Genomic DNA, 24,854 nt, shown 5'->3' on the forward strand with positions numbered 1-24,854 from the left:
AACCACTACACAGCAATACCATAACAATGCAATTCAATTCCAAAACCAAACCTGACCCAGCAACACTCAGAACTGCAATAAACAGAGCAATTGAGAGGAGACACAAATACGACACAGAATAAACCAAAAGTAGTGAAACAAAAATGAATATTATCAACAACAGTATCAATATTAGTTATAATTTCAGCATAGCAGTGATTAAAAATCCCTTATTGACATTATCATTAGACATTTATAAAAAAGAAAAAGAACAATAGTGTCACAGTGGCTTACACTTGCATCGCATCTCATAAGCTTGACAACACACTGTGTCCAATGTTTTCACCAAGATAAAATAAGTCATATTTTTGGTTCGTTTAATAGTTAAAACAAATTTACATTATTGCAATCAGTTCATAAAACATTGTCCTTTACAATTATAAAAGCCTTTTTAAAAAAATCTACTACTCTGCTGGCATGTCAGCCGACTGGGGTACATCCTGCTGAAATCTTATGTATTGAATGAATACAGAATCGTTTTGAATCGGAAAAATATCGTTTTTGAATCGAGAATCGCGTTGAATCGAAAAAAATCGATTTATTATCGAATCGTGACCCCAAGAATCGATATTGAATCGAAGCGTGGGACACCCAAAGATTCGCAGCCCTACTATTTACATTGTAGATTGTCACTGAAGGCATCAAAACTATGAATGAACACATGTGGAGTTATGTACATACCGAAAAAAAGTGAAATAACTGAAAACATGTTTTATATTCTAGTTTCTTCAAAAATAGCCACCCTTTGCTCGGATTACCGCTTCGCACACTCGTGGCATTCTCTCGATGAGCTTCAAAGCCTAAAATGGTTTTCACTTCACAGGTGTGCTTGAAGCTCATCGAGAGAATGCCAGGAGAGTCAGAGCAAAGGGTGGCTCGGTTTGCGGACCTCGTTCAAGAACCAATTAAGTTTGTAAATCGAGGTTCCACTGTATTATCCATCCATTTCCTACCGCTTGTCCCTTTCGGGGTGGCGGTGGGCGCTGGAGCCTATCTCAGCTGCATTTGGGCGGAAGGCGCGGTACACGCTGGACAAGTCGCCATCTCATCGCAGGGCCAACACAGATAGACAGACAACATTCACACTCACATTCACACACTAGGGCCAATTTAGTGTTACCAATCAACCTATCCCCAGGTGCATGTCTTTGGAAGTGGGAGGAAGCCGGAGTACCCGGAGAGAACCCACGCAGGCATGGGTAGAACATGCAAACTCCACACAGAAAGATCCCGGGCCTGGGATTGAACTCAGGACTACTCAGGACCTTCATATTGTGAGGCACATGCACCAACCCCTCTCCCACCGTGCTGTATTATCAATAAAACTTGTTATGAGATATTACCCTAATATGCTTTGTTTATTTTGATTTTAACTTTCGTTGGATTTGTTTAACGCATCAAAGTGGCCCCAAACATCCTTCAATTTGTATGCGGTCCTTAAAGCTGGACCCCCTGTCATACGAGAACAAGGTAACTTTGAGGGGTGGGACAGAAGGACACGGAATGTTAGCAACATTAGCACAGCATAGCTACATTGCTAACATTACAGTCACATTTTACCAGCAACAACATGTGAGTTAAGCTCATAAGGAAATCAAAATGGTCAAACCTACAGTTCCCATGTTGTCTGTGGTGACTCTTTGGCAAGGATCCAGCCTTTATCTAAAGGCCTACTGAAATGAGATTTTCTTATTTAAAAGGGGGTATCAGGTCCATTCTATGTGTCATACTTGATCATTTCGCGATATTGCCATATTTTTACTGAAAGGATTTAGTAGAGAAAATCAAGGATAGCAACTTTTGGTCGCTAACAGAAGAGCATTGCCTTTACCGTAAGTCGCAAACGATCACGTCACCCGTTGAGGGCTCCTCACAACCTCACATTGTTTTTAATGGGAGCCTCCAACAAAAAGAGCTATTCGGACCGAGAAAACGACAATTTCCCCATTAATTTGAGCGAGGATGAAAGATTTGTGTTTGAGGATATTGATAGCGACGGACTAGAAAAAAAATAAAAAAATACAAAATCAAGTTAAAAAAATAAAAAACACGATTGCATTGGTACGGATTCAGATGTTTTTAGACACATTTACTAGGATAATTCTGGGAAATCCCTTATCTTTCTATTGTGTTGCTAGTGTTTTCGTGAGTTTAATAGAACCTGATAGTCGGAGGGGTTTGTCCAGGGGTGTCTTGAGGCCAGTGTCTGATGGAAGTTGAAGGCAGCTGTATGGACGGCACAAGCTCAGCTGATCTCCGGTAAGTGGCGACTTTTTACCACAATTTTCTCACCGAAAACTGCTGGTTGACATTTGGTCGGGATCCATGTTCGCTTGATCTCTCTGATCCATAGGAAAGCTTCACCTCAGGGAATTTTAAACAAGGAATCACCGTGTGTTTGTGTGGCCAAAGGCTAAAGCTTACCAACTCCATCTTTCTACTTTGACTTCCACATTATTAATTGAACAAATTGCAAAAGATTCAGCAACACAGATGTCCAAAATACTGTGTAATTATGCGGATAAAGCAGACGACTTTTAGCTGTGTGTGTGCGCAGCGCTAATATTTCCTAACAGTCCATGACGTCACGCGTACACATCATCATTCCGTGACGTTTTCAACAAGAAACTCCCGGGAAATTTAAAATGGCCATTTAGTAAACTAAAAAGGCCATATTGGCATGTGTTGCAATGTTAATATTTCATCATTGATATATAAACTATCAGACTGCGTGGTCGGTAGTAGTGGGTTTTAGTAGGCCTTTAAAGATGTGTAGTGAAGCCTGGTAATTTGACTACTATGCGTACGAGCGGGGAATGTAACTTCAGAGGTTACCTGCATCTTGCTGGACGGCTTCCACAGCTGGACACAAGAAGGACTGAAGGCTGGACACGCACAGTTCACTCACTGTCCCCATGTCTCCAAACTCCACAGTCTAAAAGGTGAGTGACGGAAGTAAACAGGAAGTTGTAAATGTCCCTGCCAGGTATGCTGTAGTTGCTGCTCTTTACCTAATCCAAGAGCGTCAGATGAACGTGTCTGATCCCTTACGTACTACACTCATGTACTTTCCTGTCAATTCAATTCAGTAGAAGGTGTGGCTTGTCCTGAGGCGGACACCACTTCTGCTTTCAGCCGGTTCCTCTTTTTTTGTTGGTGTCTCAGCCTTTCTCCTTGCCCCTTTTCTCCTCCTCGCTCTCTTTCCCATCTGCGAATGTACACGTGTGTGCACACACAAGTGGAAAACGTATTTAAATATGTTCATTTTAAAAAAAATATTTTTTTTTTATAACTGACATTAGATTAGTTCAACCCCCTGAGGTTCTACAAACCCCGTTTCCATATGAGTTGGGAAATTGTGTTAGATGTACAGTACATATAAATGGAATACAGTGATGTGCAAATCATTTTCAACCCATATTCAGTTGAATATGCTACAAAGACAACCCATATTCAATTGAATATGGGTGGAAAAGGATTTGCAAATCATTGTATTCCGTTTATATTTACATCTAACACAATTTCCCAACTCATATGGAAACGGGGTTTGTATATACACACACACATATATATATATATATATATACATATATATATATATATATACATACATACATACACACATATATATATACATATACTGTATATATTACACACATACATACATATATATATATATATATATACACATACACATATATATATATATATATAAACATATACACATATACATACATTTACACATAAACATACATATACATATACATACATATATACACATATTGCGGTACAAATGAATAAAGAAACGTACTATACTCTGTTTGAAAAGTACCGTTCCCCATTTGTTTTTTCTTTAGTTTTCTTTTTACCGGGCATTACGGCACGTCATCACGTCATGACATTGCTGGTTTTGCTGGAGCATGTTCGACAGCGCACAATCACGGAGTACTTACAAGCAGACAGTGTGTAGAGAGAAAAGGGAGAACTAACACATTTTGGCCTAAAAACTAATGACAAAGGTGAAGTTATAACACTGAAATGCCCTCAGGAAGAGGTGCTTTAAGACATGGCTAGCTATCTAGCAGCTACCATCCAACCGCAGTCAGCAGTGTTCTAGCTACTTCTAAATCACTGATCCTTGTCTCCATGGCGACAAATAAAGTAAGTTTCTTACAAGTATCATCCCTGCAGGACGAGGAATAGCTAAACATGCTTCACTACACACCGTAGCTCACAGCTAAAGACGCCGTTCCTGAATGTAAACAAATGCCATGGGTGGATCTACACCTGACATCCACAGTAATGATATCAAGTACAAGAGTGTATTTACTCGATACTACTATGATTACATCGATATTTTTTTATCTTCATAAAATCTATTTTAATTTTTTTTAATTTATATTAAGTTTTAAAACTTAAGAAAAATGTCCGTGGACACATGAGGACTTTGAATATGACCAATGAATGATCCTGTAACTACTTGGTATCGGATCGATACCTAAATTTGTGGTATCATCCAACGTAAATGGAGAGTACCCAAACAGAAGAATAAGTGTTTATTACATTTTAACAGAAGTGTAGATAGATCATGTTGAAACGGAAAATAACCAGATATTAACAGTAAAATAATAGATGAATACGACATGCTGTACCTGTTGTCCCCCATAATGTTGACATAATAATAGAATAAGAAATTACACAATATCTTACTGCATATGTCAGCAGCTACAGTATATTATGAGCCTGTGTTTGCTTACTTACTACTAAAAGACAAGTTGTCTTGTATGTTCACTATTTTATTTAAGGCCAAAATAGTTCTTTGAATGCAATAAGAAACATATGTTTAATGTACAGTAAAGATTTTTAATATTTAATATATCGTAACAAGCTTCTCTGTGCTGATGACAGTCTGCAGACGGTGGCTACCTCCCCAGGAAGTACAGACAACCATCCAATAACGCCCTCACAAAGTTCAAACTCAATGCTTTTCCTTGGACACGCAATTTGCATATTGACAAACAGAGAGAAACATGCACACTTGCAAACATATTTTGTGACCCTGCACAAAACTTGATAGTTCAGCGTAAATGCGACCCTGCCACCCTGGGCTGCTAATAATGACATATTTAATTGGTACTATCATATATATATATATATATATATATATATATATATATATATATATATATATATATATATATCCTACTAGAAATAACAATAACTAAAATAATGGTGCAGACACAAAAGACACATTGGGAAACACAATGAGCAACCTCCTGTTAGCAAGCGGAAGTGTCTCTTACCATCTCCTTGAGAAATTCATATGTAATATACGGTAATATAACATTTTGACATTCAATTTAACAATTAAAAGCCCACCATACCTCAGGGTCACCACAGCTGCTTGAAGTCTTATTTAATTACGTGGTCAAAACATGATTGTGAAATGAATACTTGGTGTGGCCCAGTCTCACTCTACCGACTGTGACAAAAAAACCCTGCTGGTTCAGGAGGGGGTTGCAATTACTTTTCTTAGTCCAAACATTAATTGGTCGGGGCATATTTGTGTTCTTTTTCCCCACATGACAAAACAACCAAGATCATCAAAACACAAGCGATGATGGCGTGCCAATCGGTGCTGATGTATCATCTTTACTGCTCACAGCCACGAGGGTAATTTAAAATTAAAATTAAAGTACCAATGATTGTCACACACACACTAATGATTACATTATATCCTGGTAAAATGCTGTGATGTATTAAGTGTGATTATTTTAAATTAATTTAGTTTGCCTTCAGGCAAACCACAACTCTGCCTATCCAATCTATTGTTTTCTACAGCTATCTGCTCCACTCTGTAAACATATTGCTACAGATATTATTGGGGCTGTTAGGAACATTTATACAACTTTCCGATGTATTTTACACAGTATATCCTGCCCTTTCATTACAAGCCAAAAGTTTGTACACACCTTCTCATTCAATGCGTTTTCTATATTTTCATGACTATTTACATTGTAGATTGTCACTGAAGGCATCAACCCTATAAATGAACATGTGTGGAGTTATGTACTAACAAAAAAAAGGTGAAATAACTGAAAACATGTTTTGCATTATAGTTTCTTCAAAATAGCCACCCTTTGTTCCAATTATTTTTTCGCACACTCTTGGCATTATCTCGTGAAAATGCCATTTCAGGTAGTCACCTGAAATGGTTTTGGATTTAGAATTAGATATATTGGGCCCCGTAGGGGAAATTCATTTTCACTGCCATACATTTAAACATTAGACATCACACATCACGAACAAAAATAACAAAAAGACATCATACATGACCAACACATTTACAGGCTTCTCAGAAAGGTCAGCCCGGCCTGCTGTTTAGGACGGCTATAGCTGCAGGGATAAGGCTTTTCCCGAGGCAGACCCTCCAGAATTTGATAGTTCTGTACCTGCGTCCTGATCGTAGTGGGATGATGTATTGGTGTAGTGGGTGAGTCATTTCCTGGACTATTTTGTTTCCCAGTCTAATGATGGACCTGTGGTTTGGATCTGAAATGTTGGGTGTGGGTAAGCCGATGATTGAACAATGCTTTGGTAAAGTTATAACAGGAGGAGAGGTGCAACATAAAGTCCTTTAAGTTTATGGATGGCTGACAGTCTTTGTTGACTTCTTTTTTGAATGTCCCTGGCATGGTGATCAAAGGTGAGTTTATTGTCCAAGGTTACGCCCAGGTATTTAAAAGTGTCAACTGTTTTAACTGTTTGTGTGTTTATGATGATGGGGTGCTGAGGTGAGGGGGGATTGAACCATATTTCTTGTTTTATTGAAATTGATTTCCAGATAACTGGCCGTGCATGACTCTCTGAAATGTTTGACTGTGTCATGATAGTCCAGGATGGATTGACTGTTTTCACTTCACAGGTGTGCTTAGCATCGTTACACATTTTGCATAAGCATCCAGACCACATTAAATGACAAGTCGGGCTACATACTATGATGTGGCGGACCACATAAATAATGTGGCGGACCACATAAAATAAAATGGCAGAACAATTTAAATAACAAGGTGGGGCACGTTAAATGATTCGACGGGCCGGATATTGAGTTTGACACGAGTATTCGACCACAAAGATCTGCTTTTGGCACTATCGATACTTCATTACCGATCCGCACATTACCAAGGATCACTAGAAGCATCTTTAAACTAAATTCCCTCTTCAACAAGGCTATAGTCTTTGGCCAACACACTTCCAATACATTATTGTGGCACCATCTCATTGCTGCAAATGTGGAATAATATGGGCCCCTAAATAGAGATGTCCGATAATATCGGACTGCCGATATTATCGGCCGATAAATGCTTTAAAATGTAATATCGGAAATTATCGGTATCGGTTTCAAAAAGTAGAATTTATGACTTTTTAACACGCTGCTTTACAGAGTTGTACATGGATGTAGGGAGAAGTACAGAGCAGTTGCGTCTCCCAGTCATACTGGTCAACCCTCCCGATTATCCTTAGAGACTGACGAATTTCAGTGCCCCTCCCGAAAATCTCCCGGGGCAAGCATTCTCCCGAAGTTCTCCCGATTTCCACCCGGACAATAGTATTGGGGGCCTGCCTTAAAGGCACTGCATTAGCATGCTGGCCCAATCACATTATATCCAAGACTTTTCACACACACAAATGAATGCAAGCATACTTGGTCAACAGCCATACAGGTCACACTGAGGGTGGCCATATAAACAACTTTAACACTGTTACAAAAATGCACCACACTGTGAACCCACACCAAACAAAAATGACAAACACATTTCAGGAGAACATCCGCACCGTAACACAACAGAAAAAATACCCAGAACCCCTAGCAGCACTAACTCTTCCGGGACTCTACAATATACACCCCCGCTATCCCCGACACCCCCCCGCTTCAACCCCCCAACCCCGCCCACCCCAACCTCCTCATGCTCTCTCGTGGAGAGCATGTCCCAAATTCCAAGCTGCTGTTTTGAGGCATGTTAAAAAAAGAATGCACTTTGTGACTTCAATAATAAATATGGCAGTGTCGTGTTGGCACATTTTTCCCATACCTTGAGTTGATTTATTTTGGAAAACCTTGTTACATGGTTTAATGCATCCAGCGGGGCATCACAACAAAATTAGGCATAACAATGTGTTAATTCCATGACTGTATATATCAGTATCGGTTAATATCGGAATCGGTAAATAAGAGTTGGACAATTTCGGAATATGGGATATCGGCAAAAAAGCCATCTCTAGGCCTAAACAAACGGTGCATCTGACTTCTTTGCTCCAGGTTGGTTATAATTACAAAGACTGCCACCAGGTGGAGACAATGTGCTATGACTCTTATAATCTCGAACCAAGCCTACATGTGTCTCACACACACACGCACACGCACGCGCACACACACACACACACACACACACACACACACACACACACACACACACACACACACACACACACACACAAGCCTTAAAATATCTGCATATGACTTTAAATTTAAGATCCACGCAATGTTTGCCTCCACACTTCCTGTTTGTTGACACATTACCCCCATTTTCTGTAAAAAAAAAAAACGAAACGGTGCGTGTTGGTGGGCCTCCTACGTAACACTCTAATGTTAGCCTCACCTCCAATGACTAATAATGGGCCAGGAAGGATGGCGCTGAATGCTAACTATTGACGTAACAGTGCGCTGGGAGTACATTAAAGCAGTACCCTGGGGGTACTTGAAGGTATGCCAAGGGGTACGTGAGATTTAAAAAAATATATATTCCAAAAATAGCAACAATTCAAAAATCCTTTATAAATATATTTATTGAATAATACTGCAACAAAATATGAATGTATGTTTAAATCAGGGGTTCCAAACTCATTTTAGCTCAGCGGCCGCATGGAATAAAATGCATGTGGGCCGGGCGGTTAAAATCCATCCATCCATCCATTTTCTACCGCTTATTCCCTTTCGGGGTCGCGGGGGGCGCTGGCGCCTATCTCAGCTACAATCGGGCGGAAGGCAGGGTACACCCTGGACAAGTCGCCACCTCATCGCAGGGCCAACACAGATAGACAGACAACATTCACACTCACATTCACACACTAGGGCCAATTTAGTGTTGCCAATCAACCTATCCCCAGGTGCATGTCTTTGGAAGTGGGAGGAAGCCGGAGTACCCGGAGGGAACCCACACATTCACGGGGAGAACATGCAAACTCCACACAGAAAGATCCCGAGCCTGGATTTGAACCCAGGACTGCAGGAACTTCGTATTGTGAGGCAGACGCACTAACCCCTCTGCCACCGTGAAGCCTACGGTTAAAATCATGGCATAATAACTTAAAAATACAACTACAACAACTTCAGATTGTTTTTTTTTTGTTTTTTTTGCCAAAATAGAACAAGCACATTCTGAAAATGTACATATCACAAATAATCGTTTTGTCAAAACACTTCAAGCTAGTGAAAAATTCTGAGGAAAAAAATGTGCATTTTAAAAAACACAATGAACTTAGACTTTACCTCAGTATATAAGTTCATAAACTGTGAAAAGAAATGCAACAATGCAATATTCAGTGTTGACAGCCAGATTTTTTGTGGACATGTTCCATAAATATTGATGTTAAAGATGTATTTTTTTGTGGAGAAATGTTTAGAATGAAGTTCATGAATCCAGATGGATCTCTATTACAATCCCCAAAGAGGACACTTTAAGTGGATGATTACTTCTATGTGTAGAAATCTTCATTTATAATTGAATCACTTGTTTATTTTTCAACAAGTTTTTAGTTATTTTTATATCTTTTTTTCCAAATAGTTCAAGAAAGACCACTACAAATGAGCAAAATTTTGCACTTTTATACAATTTAATAAATCAGAAACTGATGACATAGTGCTGTATTTTACTACTTGTATCTCTTTTTTTTCAACCAATACGGCTTTGCTCTGATTAGGGGGTACTTGAATGAAAAACATGTTCACAGGGGGTACTTCACTGAAAAAAGGTTGAGAACCACTGCATTAAAGCATCACACTGTCATTTTGAGCTGCCACTGTGTTCATGCAGATCTCTAGAGGGAAGGTTGCTATTTTCATAGCCATCGACAATCAGTGCATTTTAATGAGCACATCAATGTTTATTTTAAACTCTTGATTTACCTGACAGACTAGAGGATACAAGGTCCTCTGAGATTTGTCTGATGCTGCACCTGGGACTTTTGACAGCTCTTCACAGAAGGAAGGAGCTTTGTTCATGAGAGCATCGCATAGAGTTGACAGAAGACGGGATATAAAAAAACATGCAGGTGTGCAAGTGTGTGTGCATGTGTGTGTGTGTGTGTGTCAGACATGATTGAGGGAGGAGGGGGGTTCAGACACACAGGAGAGATGACACCCACGCCCACATCAACCACAGCAAGCTGCCTCTGCACCACGGTGGAACTCATCTAGACTACAGAGGAAGTGAGCTTGCACGTGCACATGCCCGCCACAACTCTACAATGTAATAAATGTCTTTAACAGAGTAATAATGCAATCAAACAGTGTGTGTATTATTGTGGAAAAATTACACTGCATCACACTGAGAGGCGTATGTAAATTTTTCACCCATCCATTTCCTACCGCTTGTCCCTTTTGGGGTCGCTGGTGCCTATCTCAGCTGCATTCGGACGGAAGGCGATGTACACCCTGGACAAGTCGCCATCTCACCGCAGAAAATTTTCACCCTTCATGGTGAATATTTTTTGCAATAATGTGTGTTTCTTCAGATTTCCTGTTCAATTACAGGGGTCGGCAACCCAAAATGTTAATCATGTCCTTGTCAGCACATGAGTGGCTGAGTTTTGGAGTAACTGAACGGGTTTTGTTTTTAGGAAGACCAGAACGCAGGGCATTGCAGTAGTCCAGGGGTGTCCAAACTAAATGCCACCTGCTGGCGTCTTTATTTTGGCCCGCGAGACGGCACAAGCTCAATCAGACTCAAGTTGAAAAATAAACATTTTGGCCAGAAGTGGTGTATCCTTATCACAGTGGTTCTCAAATGGGGGTACGCGTACCCCTGGGGGTACTTGAAGGTATGCCAAGGGGTACGTGAGATTTTTTTTTAAATATTCTAAAAATAGCAACAATTCAAAAATCCTTTATAAATATATTTATTGAATAATACTTCTGCAAAATATGAATGTAAGTACATAAACTGTGAAAAGAAATGCAACAATGTAATATTCAGTGTTGACAGCTAGATTTTTTGTGGACATTTCCCATAAATATTGATGTCAAAAATTTCTTTTTTTATGAAGAAATGTTTAGAATTAAGTTCATGAATCCAGATGGATCTCTATTACAATCCCCAAAGAGGGCACTTTAAGTTTTTATTTATTTTTTTCCAAATAGTTCAAGAAAGACCACTACAAATGAGCAATATTTTTGCAGTGTTATACAATTTAATAAATCAGAAACTGATGACATATTGCTGTATTTTACTTCTTTATCTCTTTTTTTCCAACCAAAAATAATTTGCTCTGATTAGGGGGTACTTGAATTTAAAAAAATGTTCACAGGGGGTACATCACTGAAAAAAGGCTGAGAACCACTGCCTTATCCCAGGGGTTTGAGAGCTGCCATTTTGTCCCCATCTGGTGGCCAACAAAAGTAACACTGCTTTAAACTATACTTCCAATTTTTTGGAGTACAGCAGTCACTTATATAACCCAATCCAAACAACCTTTCCTAGTCATGGGGCAGGAAAAAAAAATCAACCAGTACAAAAATTCAACAAACATGGTCACACATAACACCACCTGCTCATTAAACTTTGTGGATATAATATTTAAAAAAAAGGTCCAATCAACATAAAAAAAATCCAAATAACCTTTTAAATGGCTGGCTCGGTTGGTAGAGTGGCCGTGCCAGCAACTTGAGGGTTGCAGGTTCGATTCCCGCTTCCGCCATCCTAGTTACTGCCGTTGTGTCCTTGGGCAAGACACTTTACCCACCTGCTCCCAGTGCCACCCACACTGGTTTAAATTTAACTTAGATTTTGGGTTTCACTATGTAAAGCGCTTTGAGTCACTAGAGAAAAGCGCTATATAAATATAATTCACTTCACCTCACTATAATTCACAAATCAATTAAGTGGGATGATGGGAAAAATATATTTCTTGATATTTCTGATTGATTAAAAAACACACAGAAGTAAACAAGGTAGGAGCTGAACTTTTACATAATAACCCATTAAATTAATTATATATCCATTGTATTTTTATTATTATATGGATGGATGGATGGATGTACTGATATATACAGGTGCTGGTCATATTATTAGAATATCATGAAAAAGTTGATTTATTTCAGTAATTATATTCAGAACGTGAAACTTACAAATTATATCAATTCATTACACACATAGTGATATATTTGAAATGTTTATTTCTTTAAATTTTAATGATTAGTACTGACAATTACTGAAACCCCCAAATTCAGTATCTCTGAAAATTAAAGGGGTAGAAAAGCGCTATACAAGTACAACCCATTTACCATTTTTTATTTTTACCATATGAATCTCTTCCCTACTGTAAATCTCACACAGGGAAAAAAGGGTGAAAATGGATGCAGCCAAATATTTACATAATTTTTTTGTAATATTTTACAATTGTTGTTTAATGTGTGAGTGAATTTTAAGCACCAACTTTTTAGCAAAAACCAGCCCTGTGTTGGAATGAGGCCATTGCGGTTCTATTTTGAGATGCACTGCAAGAAGACAGAAACTTCAAATGATAAATAATTCATACAAAATCGCAAGAGCTCATTGCGAGCTGACATCAGACTATGTTTAGGAATATGTTTTGCTTTATATATTCACAAACTTTCGCATGTAGTGTTGACATACATGTGAAGAGTCAGAATGTCGTCATAGCTGCAGCGTGACGTGAAATAATTAGATGTTTATAACCAGGGAGTGGCGGTAAAAGCTGACATTTGAACATCAATGAGGATTATCGTTGAAAATGATGACTTCGAACATAGTCATAGAGATGGATAGAATGATAAATGTAAGAATAATAAAAGAGTTATAAGGACAAACCTTGAGTGTCTCCCTCCATCCTGGTGCTGTCAGACGGCTTGATGCTGTCTCAAGGCGCCGAACGGCCCAAAGCAGCGCCCTGAAGCTTCTAGTATCTTCTTTAAAGCGTCCACCTCACCGCCACTATAAATTTTACATGACGCAGCCGCACTTTATAGATGTTGGACTTTGTTTCAACTACACACACCGAGCGTTGTGATGTGTTTGTGTTGTCAACACACAGCTGCTTCGAAATGGAAATGCTCGCCGGGCGGAAGTCAGATTCTTTTTTTTTTTTTGTGGCACACCTACATGGCAAGCCCCGCCCACCACACGTGACGTCAACAACAGACTTTCCCGGCTTCACAAATTGACCTGAGTCACATGATAGGAAGCGGCCAACAGTCACGTGACATGTGTTTATAAGCTGCAAAAGGTGTTCGTATATTTAAAAAATACAAATGGTATATTTTTTAATCATCTCCATTATTCATGCAATTATGTACATCTACATGCTGTCCATAGAAAAAAAATAATTTTAAAGGCCTACTGAAACCCACTACTACCGACCACGCAGTCTGATAGTTTATATATCAATGATGAAATATTAACATTGCAACACATGCCAATACGGCCTTTTTAGTTTACTAAATTGCAATTTTAAATTTCGCGCTAAGTATCCTGTTGAAAATGTCGGTATGATGACACGTACTCGTGACGTCCCGGGTTGTAGCGGACATTTTTTTCCAGCCCGATCCAAGCTATAAGTAGTCTGCTTTCGCGTAATTACACAGTGTTCTGGACATCTGTGTTGCTGAATCTTTTGCAAATTGTTTAATTAATAATGGAGAAGTCAAAGAAGAAAGATGTGGGTGGGAAGCGGTGTATTGCAGCTGCCTTTAGCAACACAAACACAGCCGGCGTTTCCTTGTTTACATTCCCAAAGATGAAGCTTTACTATGGAACAGAGCGGTCAAGCGAATATGGTTCCCGACCACATGTCAACCGACAGGTTTCGGGGAGAAAATTGTGGTAATAAGTCGGCTCTTACCGTAGACATGAGCAGAGCTTGCGTCCTCCTGCAGCTGCGGACTCTCTTACCTCCTCCCACCGGAGACACTGGCGGTCACCACACCCGTAGCCACACCCCTCCGACTTTCAGGTACCATATAATCTCACTAAAACACTAGTAACACAATAAGCAGATAAGGGATTTTCCAGAATTATCCTAGTAAATGTGTCTAATAACATCTGAATCGCTCCCACTGCCCTCACCTTTTTTTTTATTGACTAGTCCTTCACTCTCACTATCCTCATCCACGAAGCTTTCATCCTCGCTCAAATTAATGGGGAAATCGTCGCTTTCTCGGTCCGAATCGCTCTCGCTGCTGGTGGCAACGATTATAAACAATGTGAGGATGTGAGGAGCTCCACCACCCATGACGTCACGCCCACCATCATCTGCTACTTACAGTACAGGCAAGGCTTTTTTATTAGCAACCAAAAGTTGCGAACTCTATCGTCGATGTCTCTACTAGATTCTTTCAGCAAAAATATGGCAATATCACGAAATGATCAAGTGTGACACATAGAATGGACCTGCTATCGCCGTTTAAATAAGAAAATCTCATTTCAGTAGGCCTTTAATTATCAAATGTGTCAGACAGGATATTAAATGGCACTATAAATGAGAGACTTATTATTTTAGTTTTATTCAAGTAGGTTTCTATTAAGCTTTCAAATGCCCTGCAGCATCGTCAAATCAAAAGGCTGCTAAATAAATACGCCTTAACATAATCAAAACTGTCATTAAATAATACAACAAATAATTGCATAAATTATCATTAAACATTTTTAAATTCCATTTCATATAAAAATATCAACCAATAAAGTATCATCCTGTTTTAAAAAGGTTTATAGGTCAATACATTTAACTAAACAATAGTTCCAACATTGATTGTATTACAAATTTGTACTAATGGACGGATTATTATTGTATTGATTGGGCTTTTTTTTAATATACAATTTTGGCACAAAATAGTGATTGTCATCTTGAAAAAAAATAATTAGCTTTAATCATCAAACTTATTGATTAGCCATTGAACTGCAATCATGTTCAGTATTGATAACACTGACCTATTCATCTAACAATATACACTATATTGCCCAAAGTATTTGGCCACCTGCCTTGACTCACATTATGAACTTGAGGAATGCAGTGCGTCAGGTTGGATGCAACATGGGGTTATGCTCAACGAAATGTGGCGCTCATTTTACTGTTGACCTTGGCTTGCCATCAAAGTAGGCCTACGGGATATATAATGTATTATATATAATTATTTATATGGTGGTCAGTGCTGTCAAACTAGACATTTTAGCAGGGTAATGCCAACAATCTGTCCCAACTCCTGACAGAAATATTGCTGGGTAACTTTACAAATAAATTGGCTAAGTAAAATGTGGCATAATTACATAGTAAACCATATTGCAAGAAGCATAAACAAGACAAAACCTACAGCGTAGGACTCGTCGATTGCCATTTTGGGAGTAGGATTCGGATTTGGCTGTGTTGTAGGGGACTACAGAATTTGGACTGTATTTGTAGTACCATTTCTGGCCACAATACTACATATGGTTCCTTTAAGTGTCTGATATGCATTATTAGAGATCATTTTTGTAGCTACTTGGCTGCAGCTATTTGTATGTGCCGTCAACATTCATCATGTCGTGGTTATTTCGTCTACAGCAATCTGCATGTAAGTCGCATATTCATTTGTAACGCTCTTACAAGATTTTCTACAGTTGTTTAAGCAAATTATAATGCCATAGTATTTGTGATTGAATACTAAGTAATGCATGATGTCAATCATATTTATTTTTTGTTATTCTGCTTTTAAGAGAAGTTAAAATCGTGATTTGTCTCATAAAAGTGTTATATCCGTCAACAATAAAAAGAGCAATACGGTCTGATCTTGGCTCGTGAAACCCGAGTCTGGCTTGCTGTTGATATACTAGAAGTATACAACACATAGTGGGAACAGCACAAATTCAAAACAGGAGCATCTCACAAAAGTCACAATTTTATTGCACCTTTCTATTCAACTACAGCGCTGGAAGGAACCACTTTCATTATGAAAGGTGTCCTACCCTGGTGAGAAAAGGTGGTGCAAACATGTGTGGAGCATCCATTCACCCTGATAATTGTTCCTCCTTTGTGTCCATTTTTGAGATTGAATGGTGCGTCCTCTGCACTGTGCATGTTGTAGTGCACAATAACACAGACAAAAACACACTTGCAGGTAACATCAATCAATTGATCAAAGTTGTAGTAGCACATTGAAGATCTATCTTTTTTTTAGGATACATTTACAGAACACTACTTCTTTTTATAGCCAATTTAAGGCCTCTAGAATGGAAAGAAGTGCACGGGCAAATCTTTACAGCATAGGATGGACTGTACACTTTGGAAAAGCACTGTTGTTACGTCTGGGCCCTGATTGATGCAAGATGATGCCACGCAGTTTATGCAAGTATAAACCAGTTTGTACAGAATGCAACAATGTGTTGCAAAGATCGATAAGGAGTTGAGTGTAAATGGAGTTGAGGACTTCCTGAGTCTCAGCCCAGTTTTGGAGGGGACCAGCAGAAAAAACTTGCATAGAAGTATAACAAGGAGGGGACAGAAATTAACATGTGGATATGCCACTGGAAAAGACTGAACCCTTTAATCTCACAACAAAGAACCGTGAATAGTGACGTTAAGAATAAGAAAGGTCCAAATTCAAAGAGGTGCTACCTCTTCCTCCCTAAAAATGCTGCATAAATACGGTGAAATGTTACCTTTAAACAACTGAACCAGGAATTGTGGACCAAGCAGAACAATGGATTGTATCATTCCATTCCATTTTAGGTTTACTACTATTGACCAAAAAAAACTCAGCTGACCATCAGCATGTATCATTAAATGGTGGAAAATGTGGACCTGGTTTAAAAGAGGGAAAATTGGTCCTTAAAAAATAGCCACTTGGCACTGCAACATAAAAGACCTTCAGATAAAAGATAAAACAATGAAGAAAGTTAAATGTTGAAATCCAAGCCAAGGCCACTAACTGAGGCTGACATAAAATGTTACATTTTACTCTAAGATTTCATGACTCAGAGGAATTTAATGGCATAGAGGTGTTAAAAGGGGAGGAGTGGCAATCACTCTGGAAATATGAAATACAATTGTTTGTTATTGGCTCATTATTCAGGAAAGTGAAAACAAGAAAAAACAAGAGGTTTGGTGTTGTCTCTATTTCCAGTCAGCAGGACCATGTAGGGCAAACTGGACTCTTACCGACGCACTCCAAAAACTCTCTTCCCCCCGGGAGTCACGGACCACTTATTGCGACGGTCCTGGATCTTCTGAAACATTCTGCTACCTCCTCTCTGCCTCTCTTTCTTGAAGCTTTTTATTTTTTTCACCTGTTTGTGCAGGGGACAGAAGAGGAGTGAGTACTTTAAATTCTTGAGATGAATCTTTTTCAGCATTTAGTAGCTGATTTATGCACACCGATGCTATTGTTGTGGAAGATTAAAAAACACTGCACGTAAACTAAATGCTCTGCCCTTGTAGCTGATAGCTACAATCATATTGGCATAACATTATATAAAATTGTGTTTAACCATAGGGCCAGGGCCTATTGTTGGGCTGCAAGTGCCCCTGAGAGGGCCTCCAAGAAATATCAATTTCTCAGCTGTGGTTCGTAGGGGTTGCCACAGTACAATACACTTCTCCACCACACGTGGCAGTAATGACAATAAATGGTAAATATTAAACAGAAGTAACTGTATTTTCATTAGCACTTAAATTGTACTGAGATTAAGAAACATGTATAATAATAATTAATTTAGTTCAAATGTATTTATCTTAGCACTGCATAACTGTATCTACAGTATATTTATTTTTCATAATGTTTTACAAGTCCCTTCTTTTGCAGTATATTAGACTAGTATTTATTTTTGTAATCAACTTGACATAAGCCTTGATAATAATATTTGTTGTTAACACTTGGTTTCATATAGTTTGACAAGTTGTATCCTATTTAACGAAGTAGGTTAGTTATAATTCCTGAATACAATTATAATGAAGAATAAGATGGCTAGTTCAGGGTCAATATTTGAGTGGGACACCGGCCCTTCTGTATTGGAAAGTTTGGGCTCTGATGTCAAAAAGGTTAAGAACCCCTGATATAAAACCTATTGTATGATTATTACATGTTTTGAGTCTATTAGGTCTAATTTCAATTGAAAAGGTAATACAATATTAATCAAATAGTAGCCTGTGGGGATCTAACGGTATTGTAAATAGCTCAGTATTTTGATTTCAAAATGCTAGCATCAAATGAGGATTCGGAGTTTCCCATCTCAAATTTTTTCGGGAGCTACTGAGTGTGACCGGCACAGAAGTACAATAAACTACATCTCCCATGAACCCTTGACCAGTGCAGGGGAGCAGAGCGGAGCATTCTGCAAAGCTTAAACCAGAAGTATGGACGCATTTGTGTTTTACAATGAGCACAATAACCATTGAGGGGAAAACACGTTGTCGGAGTCTCTTGTCAGTTCTTGAATAAATAAGACAAGCAGTTATTTTATTTTGGCGGAACTTCTCAAGTGGGAGAGCGGACATGCAAAAAACTAAAAGTTTTCCCACGCTGCGCCGTCTACTACCTGTCTGGGAATATGAGTAATCTGAAAATCTACTTGATGAACCATCACTTGAAAAATATTTTTGACATGAAACCAAGAACACAGCGAGACCAAACATTCATTTCTGAGATATTTCTGAGGTTTGGAGCAACTGATACAAAAATGTCCATTACAGAAGGCACTGGTTTTGTTTGTTTTATACTTGTTAAACTGGATGTTTACATTGACAGTTAAAAGACACACGGTTAATTAATTGTTAATATTCGCGTGTTACTTTAAACACTTTAGGTTCTTGCACATTTTTGCACTTAAAATACCTTTTTGTAGTATGGAAAAATATTTGAGCATTATATTCGTGTTTAATTACACTGATATACCGTGAGATTGTTACATCCCTAGTAGCCTGCACGCTATTAGAAATCAAACCCAATTAATAGCAATAAACGCATCCCCTTCAATAATCCTCACTTTGTTTTCACACTTTCACCAAATCCAATAAACGGTTTACAAAATATACAGTAGATCTATATAAATTCAAAGTCAGAGACAAACCACAAAAAGCCTTCTTTCTAAAAGTCACTTTCTGCAGTCGTGTAAATCAACTACAGTGGCAACCCAGGATTCGAGGGCCCCACCTTACGAGCTGTCTCTCAGCTGATTGCTATGCTTCAGGTTGGGAGCCAAAATTAGGATTGCAGTGTACACTGTAAGATCCAACCAAAAACATTTTCACTTACACTGTAGCATTAACTTAAAGCTAGAGACTGACATAACTGTTTTTCCAACCTTTGGAATGAAGGAATTGAAAAAAAAAAATTCATCAAAAACATGACTGAGCGTGTAGCCAACTTTGAGATAGCCTGCACCATACTGAAGAAAAATTAGTCAGGCCAGCCAGTAATTATCAAATAATATTGAAACGGCGGATATGTACCCATGAAAATATGCAGAAGCTGCTGATGGTGAGTTTGATAGAGAAGCAGCAGGAATGAGATGCCGTAAAAATCCACTCCGCAAGTTAAATACTGTACATCAGTGATTCTCAAACTGTGGTACGCGGACTCCATCTAGTGGTATGCTTAATAATCACTTGATTAAAATGCAGTGTTTTATTTTCCTATATTCAAACACAATCTTACTACTCAAATGTGTGTAATGTTACAGTGGCCAAACTTAATTGAATATACTTGTTAGATAAAACCTCTGCCTTGTTTTTAATGAATACTTAGGCCTATTATGCTACTGTATTTTAATGTTGTCATTATTGTGGTACTTGGAGAGCCACACTATTTCTAAGGTGCTACTTGGTAAAAAAAACTTTTTAGAACCACTATTGTACATTATTACATTACTTCATAAAACTGTGTGTAGTTGTTAGCACTACATTCTATTCTATTTTTTTTATACAATATCGTTTATCTAAAAGTTAGTTTTTCTGTTGAAAAGCATGTGGCATGTTCAAATTGTGGTGTTTTGGGGAGGCCAGCACCAATTAAATTGATTTTCATTTATTTCAACGGGCAAAGCTGTTTCGCAATGCACGTTTTTTCAAGGTACAAGCTGAAGTACCACTGTATTGGTGATATATTATAAATAAATACTGTAGTTAAAAAATTTAGAGCAGTTTTTAAAGGACTTTCGCTGAAAAATACATCTTAAAGTCGTACTAAAGTATTTTTGATAGATTTTTGAAAGCCATATGTAATGTTCTATATTTTCAATGGAACATATAACATTTTGGTGTTGTTTACTCGAGTCATATTGCAGTTGATACGTATCTCTTATGTGTGACGGCCATCTACTTGTCACACTTATCATTTCACCATGGACCCAATAAAATAGCTTCGAGGTCAGTAAACACAACCAAAATTATTCTGTACATCAAGGGTCACCAACGTGGTGCCCGCGGGCACCAGGTAGCCCGTAAGGACCAGATGAGTAGCCCGCTGGCCTGTTCTAAAAATAGCTCAAATAGCAGCACTTACCAGTGAGCTGCCTCTATTTTTTAAATTGTATTTATTTACTATCAAGCTGGTCTGGCTGTGCTCGACATTTTTAATTCTAAAAGGGACAAAACTCAAAAAGAATTTGAAAATCCAAGAAAATATTTTAAAGACTTAGTCTTCACTTGTTTAAATACATTCAATTATTTTTTTTACTTTGCTTCCTATAACTTTCAGAGAGACAATTTTAGAGAAAAAATACAACCTTAAATATGATTTTAGGATTTTTAAACACATATACCTTTTTACCTTTTAAATTCCTTCCTCTTCTTTCCTGATAATTTAAATCAATGTTCAAGTAGTTTTTTTTATTGTAAAGAATAATAAATACATTTTAATTTAATTCTTCATTTTAGCATCTGTTTTTTCGACGAAGAATATTTGTGAAATATTTCTTCAAAGTTATGATTTAAATTAAAAAAAAATATTCTGGCAAATCTAGAAAATCTGTAGAATCAAATTTAAATCTTATTTCAAATTCTTTAGAATTTCTTTTAAAATTTTTGTTCTGGAAAATCTAGAAGAAATAATAATTTGTCTTTGTTAGAAATATAGCTTGGTCTAATTTGTTATATATTCTAACAAAATGCAGATTGGATTTTAACCTATTTAAAACATGTCATCAAATTTCTAAAATTACTGTTAATCAGGAAACATTACTAATGATGTTTCATAAATTCTATTTTTAATTTTTCCAAAAATATTCGAATTAGCTAGTTTTTCTCTTAATTTTTTTTGGTTGAATTTTGAAGAGTCGAAATTGAAGATAAACTATGTTTCAAAATTTAATTTTCATTTTTTTCCTGTTTTCTTCTCTTTTAAACCGTTCAATTAAGTGTTTTTTTCATCATTTATTCTCAAAAAAAAACCTTCCGTAAAGGAAAAAAAATGTACGATGGAATGACAGAGAGAAATACCAAATTTTTTATATATGTATATTTATACATATATTTATTACAGGTAAATTGAGCAAATTGGCTATTTCTGGCAATTTATTTAAGTGTGTATCAAACTGGTATCCCTTCGCATGAATCAGTACCCAAGAAGTAGTTCTTGGTTTCCAAAAGGTTGGTGACCTCTGCTGTACATTAGGCGCACCGGGTTATAAGATGCATTGTCGAGTTTATAAAAAATGAAAGGATTTTAAGTGCGCCTTTTAGTCCGAAAAATACGGTTCACAGAACGTTGTAACATGAAGACGTGCAGCAACTTATGCATATCACAACATAAATGACATAGGACAGCTCCATTTAAAAAATGGAGTTAAAACAAAAGTAGTTAAAATGAGGAACAAATGATAAGTAAATACTGTGATAACATCAGACAAGGAGAAATGCACAAATCCACGTTTGTTAACAGCAGAAGTCACCTGCAGTGATTGAACTCGTCCAAAAGATGACGCCATAGCACAGACAATAACAGACCTTTCCGTTTTTGTCATGTTCTGTGCATGTCAAAGTAAAGTATTGTGATTTAAGGTGTGATGCATGAAAATGCACGTCATAATCAGATCATATTTTTCAGGGTCAATGTACACAGAAACATTCTAATCCGAATGATAATCAGATTAAATAAATATTGTCCATGTGCACATGGCTATAGAAATTCAAGTATGTGATCTCACCTTCCCCCTGTCAAATTCTTCATCCCACTCATCGATCACAGCGTCACACTTGGCATGACGCACATCGTCAATGGCATCTTGGCTGACAGCAGACACCTCTCCATCCCAGCTGAGGACTGTAGCAGACAAAAATCAATCGTATCAAAACGCTAAACTTACTGTTGTTTTGCTTTTCTTCTCACCGCTAGCACCATAGGCATGGTTTGAGGCGTTTCTGAGCAGCTCCACTACTACGTCGCTAGTCTTTTTGCCGTCCCAAGAAGCACATGCAGGGGCGCTTCCTGATGTGTTTGCGTCGGCTGCTGGCGCCAGAGAGCGCTTGTATCCATCCTTAACCTGACTGTCCCAAACTACCACTTTTGCTGTGAATTATACATAAGTACATAAACTTAGTTAGGTAAGTGCTCTTTATTTCCAGTGTTCATGTTTAGGCATACCACTGCTTTGCTTGTGTGGCTTTTCACTCTCTGTTGAATTCTTTTTATGGGGTGGCTCGGCTGCGTCAAAATCACCGTTCTGCCCCTCGGAGGTGGGCCATCTCTCTTGGTCTTGTCTCACTTCTTCCTTTAGCCTCATCTTCTTCTTCATTTTGACTTTCTTTTTTTGCATGATCAACTCCCCTGTATCTTTTGGATCGATTGCGGCCTTGGACTTAGAACGGCTGCAGGGAAATATTTAAAATGGAGTTGAAAAGATTGATTAATGCACAAAGTAATAAGAAGTTAGAGTAATACCCAAAGTTAAACAATAATTTTAGACTAGATATACAGTATAGATTGAAGTATATTCCAAGTGCAACACTGTAAATAAAATAAACAATGCTGAGCCTGTAAAGTATGTAAATTAGAGTCAGCTGTTTGCTGCCTTAGATTATATTCCACTCCTGTCCTGGTGGTGAAAGGGAATATTGCAAAGTGATTGAGCAGTCCACCATCTTCATTCAGCAAATTATAGTTTAAAAAATTAATTAATGGAACAATAACAGTATTCCTTCCTCATACTTTGGGCTGGTCAGAGATAAAATTAAAAACAAGATAAAAAAATATATTATATTCAGTCATTATGAATATATTTTTAAAAATATTTAGTTTGGAATGAAAACTATAAATGCAGATACATGATTTTTAACTAAAAGCAATTTGCACAAATAAGTGCCATACTCCGAAATACAGTGGAACCCGTTTATGTTGACATCCCTTTAACATGGCTCACTGATGTCAACAAAGAGTTTTTTCACATAACTGAAATTAGTCATTATTCACACATTTACTTGTTACTTTTGCCTGAGACATACCTCGCTATGGAAGCACTGAAAACTACCAGTGTAGTGGGTTTAGATAATTCACCCACGGAACTATACAGAGTTATATACAGAGTTCCGGTCAGACAGTTTTTCACAGGACACCTTTCCGGTGTCGTTGCACTAGTGAACCACGGATGAGTAGCACGTTATTAATTTAAGTAAAGTTTGAATGTCATTTAAAGAGTTAGCTCCATCTTTTGACACTTCTTCCACTCCCGTCTTTGCACGCTACAACAAAGATGACGGGGAGAAGACTCTGCCGAAGGTGAGCCACGTAAATAAGACCGCCCACAAAACAGCTCATCCAGAAGCGACAGTCAGAATACAACTTGAAGATAATCTCTAAAACAAACTATGCAAATAACCACCATTACATGTAATGTAGACCAGAAGGAATTGTTTTCAATTGAGAAAAAAAAAATCATAATATGACCTCTTTAATGCACCTTTTGTATGAAAATAGATGTAAATAGACCCGCTCCTCGGCAGTCCACTTAATAATCCGGTGGGCCCTATGGTCCGGAAAATACGGTATACATCTGCCAATTATTTGGCATATAAAGGATAATGGAATCACTTGAAAAGGGTTTACAAAGGCTCCTAATTTAGCTCCTGATGTATATGTTAACATATTGCATCATTTACAGTTGAATTATTTTGTGAAAAATATTATTAATCTACTTACTAGTTAACTGTTAATATCTGATTATGTTCTGCCTACACTTCTATACTTATTCTTTTGTTTGGATACTTGACATGAGTTTTGGGCATTACTACAAATTCAGCTATTGATCAAATATCAAGTTGTTGCAAGAGCAGAATCCGCCAAAACAATTGGACATACTTAAATTGTTCGAGCTCATTGAATGATTGATTACATTATAGAATCAGACAAAAACACAGTAGAGAATAATTTAAATGTTAAACCGCCATCCTATTGACTCTGATTTAAATATTTTGTTTTTTGGCCCTTAAGCCCTCCTGTGTCCAGGGACACATTTCCTGACTTTGTGAATAACAGCAAAAACGACAAAATATTTTCGATAATAAAAAATATCAATATAACTAACCACTACTGTCGATATTTCGATCGATCCATCCAC

General features: G+C 37.7%; 2 protein-coding genes across 7 annotated transcripts in view; both read right to left on the reverse strand.

The window, feature by feature from the left end:
• Window positions 1–13,378, reverse strand: part of cyth1a (cytohesin 1a) — a 77,514-nt gene extending 64,136 nt beyond the window's left edge. The window contains exons 1-2 of one of the 5 annotated variants that reach the window (XM_061885123.1): window positions 3,051–3,225; window positions 2,875–2,974 (exon numbers count right to left, since the gene is read on the reverse strand). In XM_061885123.1, coding sequence (XP_061741107.1) covers window positions 2,875–2,956 — 82 coding nt within the window. In that variant the 5' untranslated portion in view covers window positions 2,957–2,974; window positions 3,051–3,225. Of the gene's footprint in view, window positions 1–2,200; window positions 2,259–2,874; window positions 3,227–13,148 lie in introns of those variants that run through there. The other 4 variants (XM_061885128.1, XM_061885124.1, XM_061885121.1 and 1 more) reach the window with 4 other exon arrangements.
• Window positions 13,379–16,191: 2,813 nt separating this feature from the next.
• usp36 (ubiquitin specific peptidase 36) overlaps window positions 16,192–24,854 on the reverse strand; it is a 36,868-nt gene continuing 28,205 nt past the window's right edge. For both annotated transcript variants that reach the window (XM_061885138.1, XM_061885137.1), the window contains 4 exons: window positions 22,886–23,109; window positions 22,631–22,810; window positions 22,449–22,564; window positions 16,192–17,594 (listed from right to left, as the gene is read on the reverse strand). In XM_061885138.1, the coding sequence (XP_061741122.1) occupies window positions 17,463–17,594; window positions 22,449–22,564; window positions 22,631–22,810; window positions 22,886–23,109 (652 nt within the window). In that variant the 3' untranslated portion in view covers window positions 16,192–17,462. The remainder of the gene's footprint in view (window positions 17,595–22,448; window positions 22,565–22,630; window positions 22,811–22,885; window positions 23,110–24,854) is intronic.

Source organism: Nerophis ophidion, linkage group LG23 (assembly GCF_033978795.1).
Source record: "Nerophis ophidion isolate RoL-2023_Sa linkage group LG23, RoL_Noph_v1.0, whole genome shotgun sequence".
Classification (NCBI taxonomy): domain Eukaryota; kingdom Metazoa; phylum Chordata; class Actinopteri; order Syngnathiformes; family Syngnathidae; genus Nerophis; species Nerophis ophidion.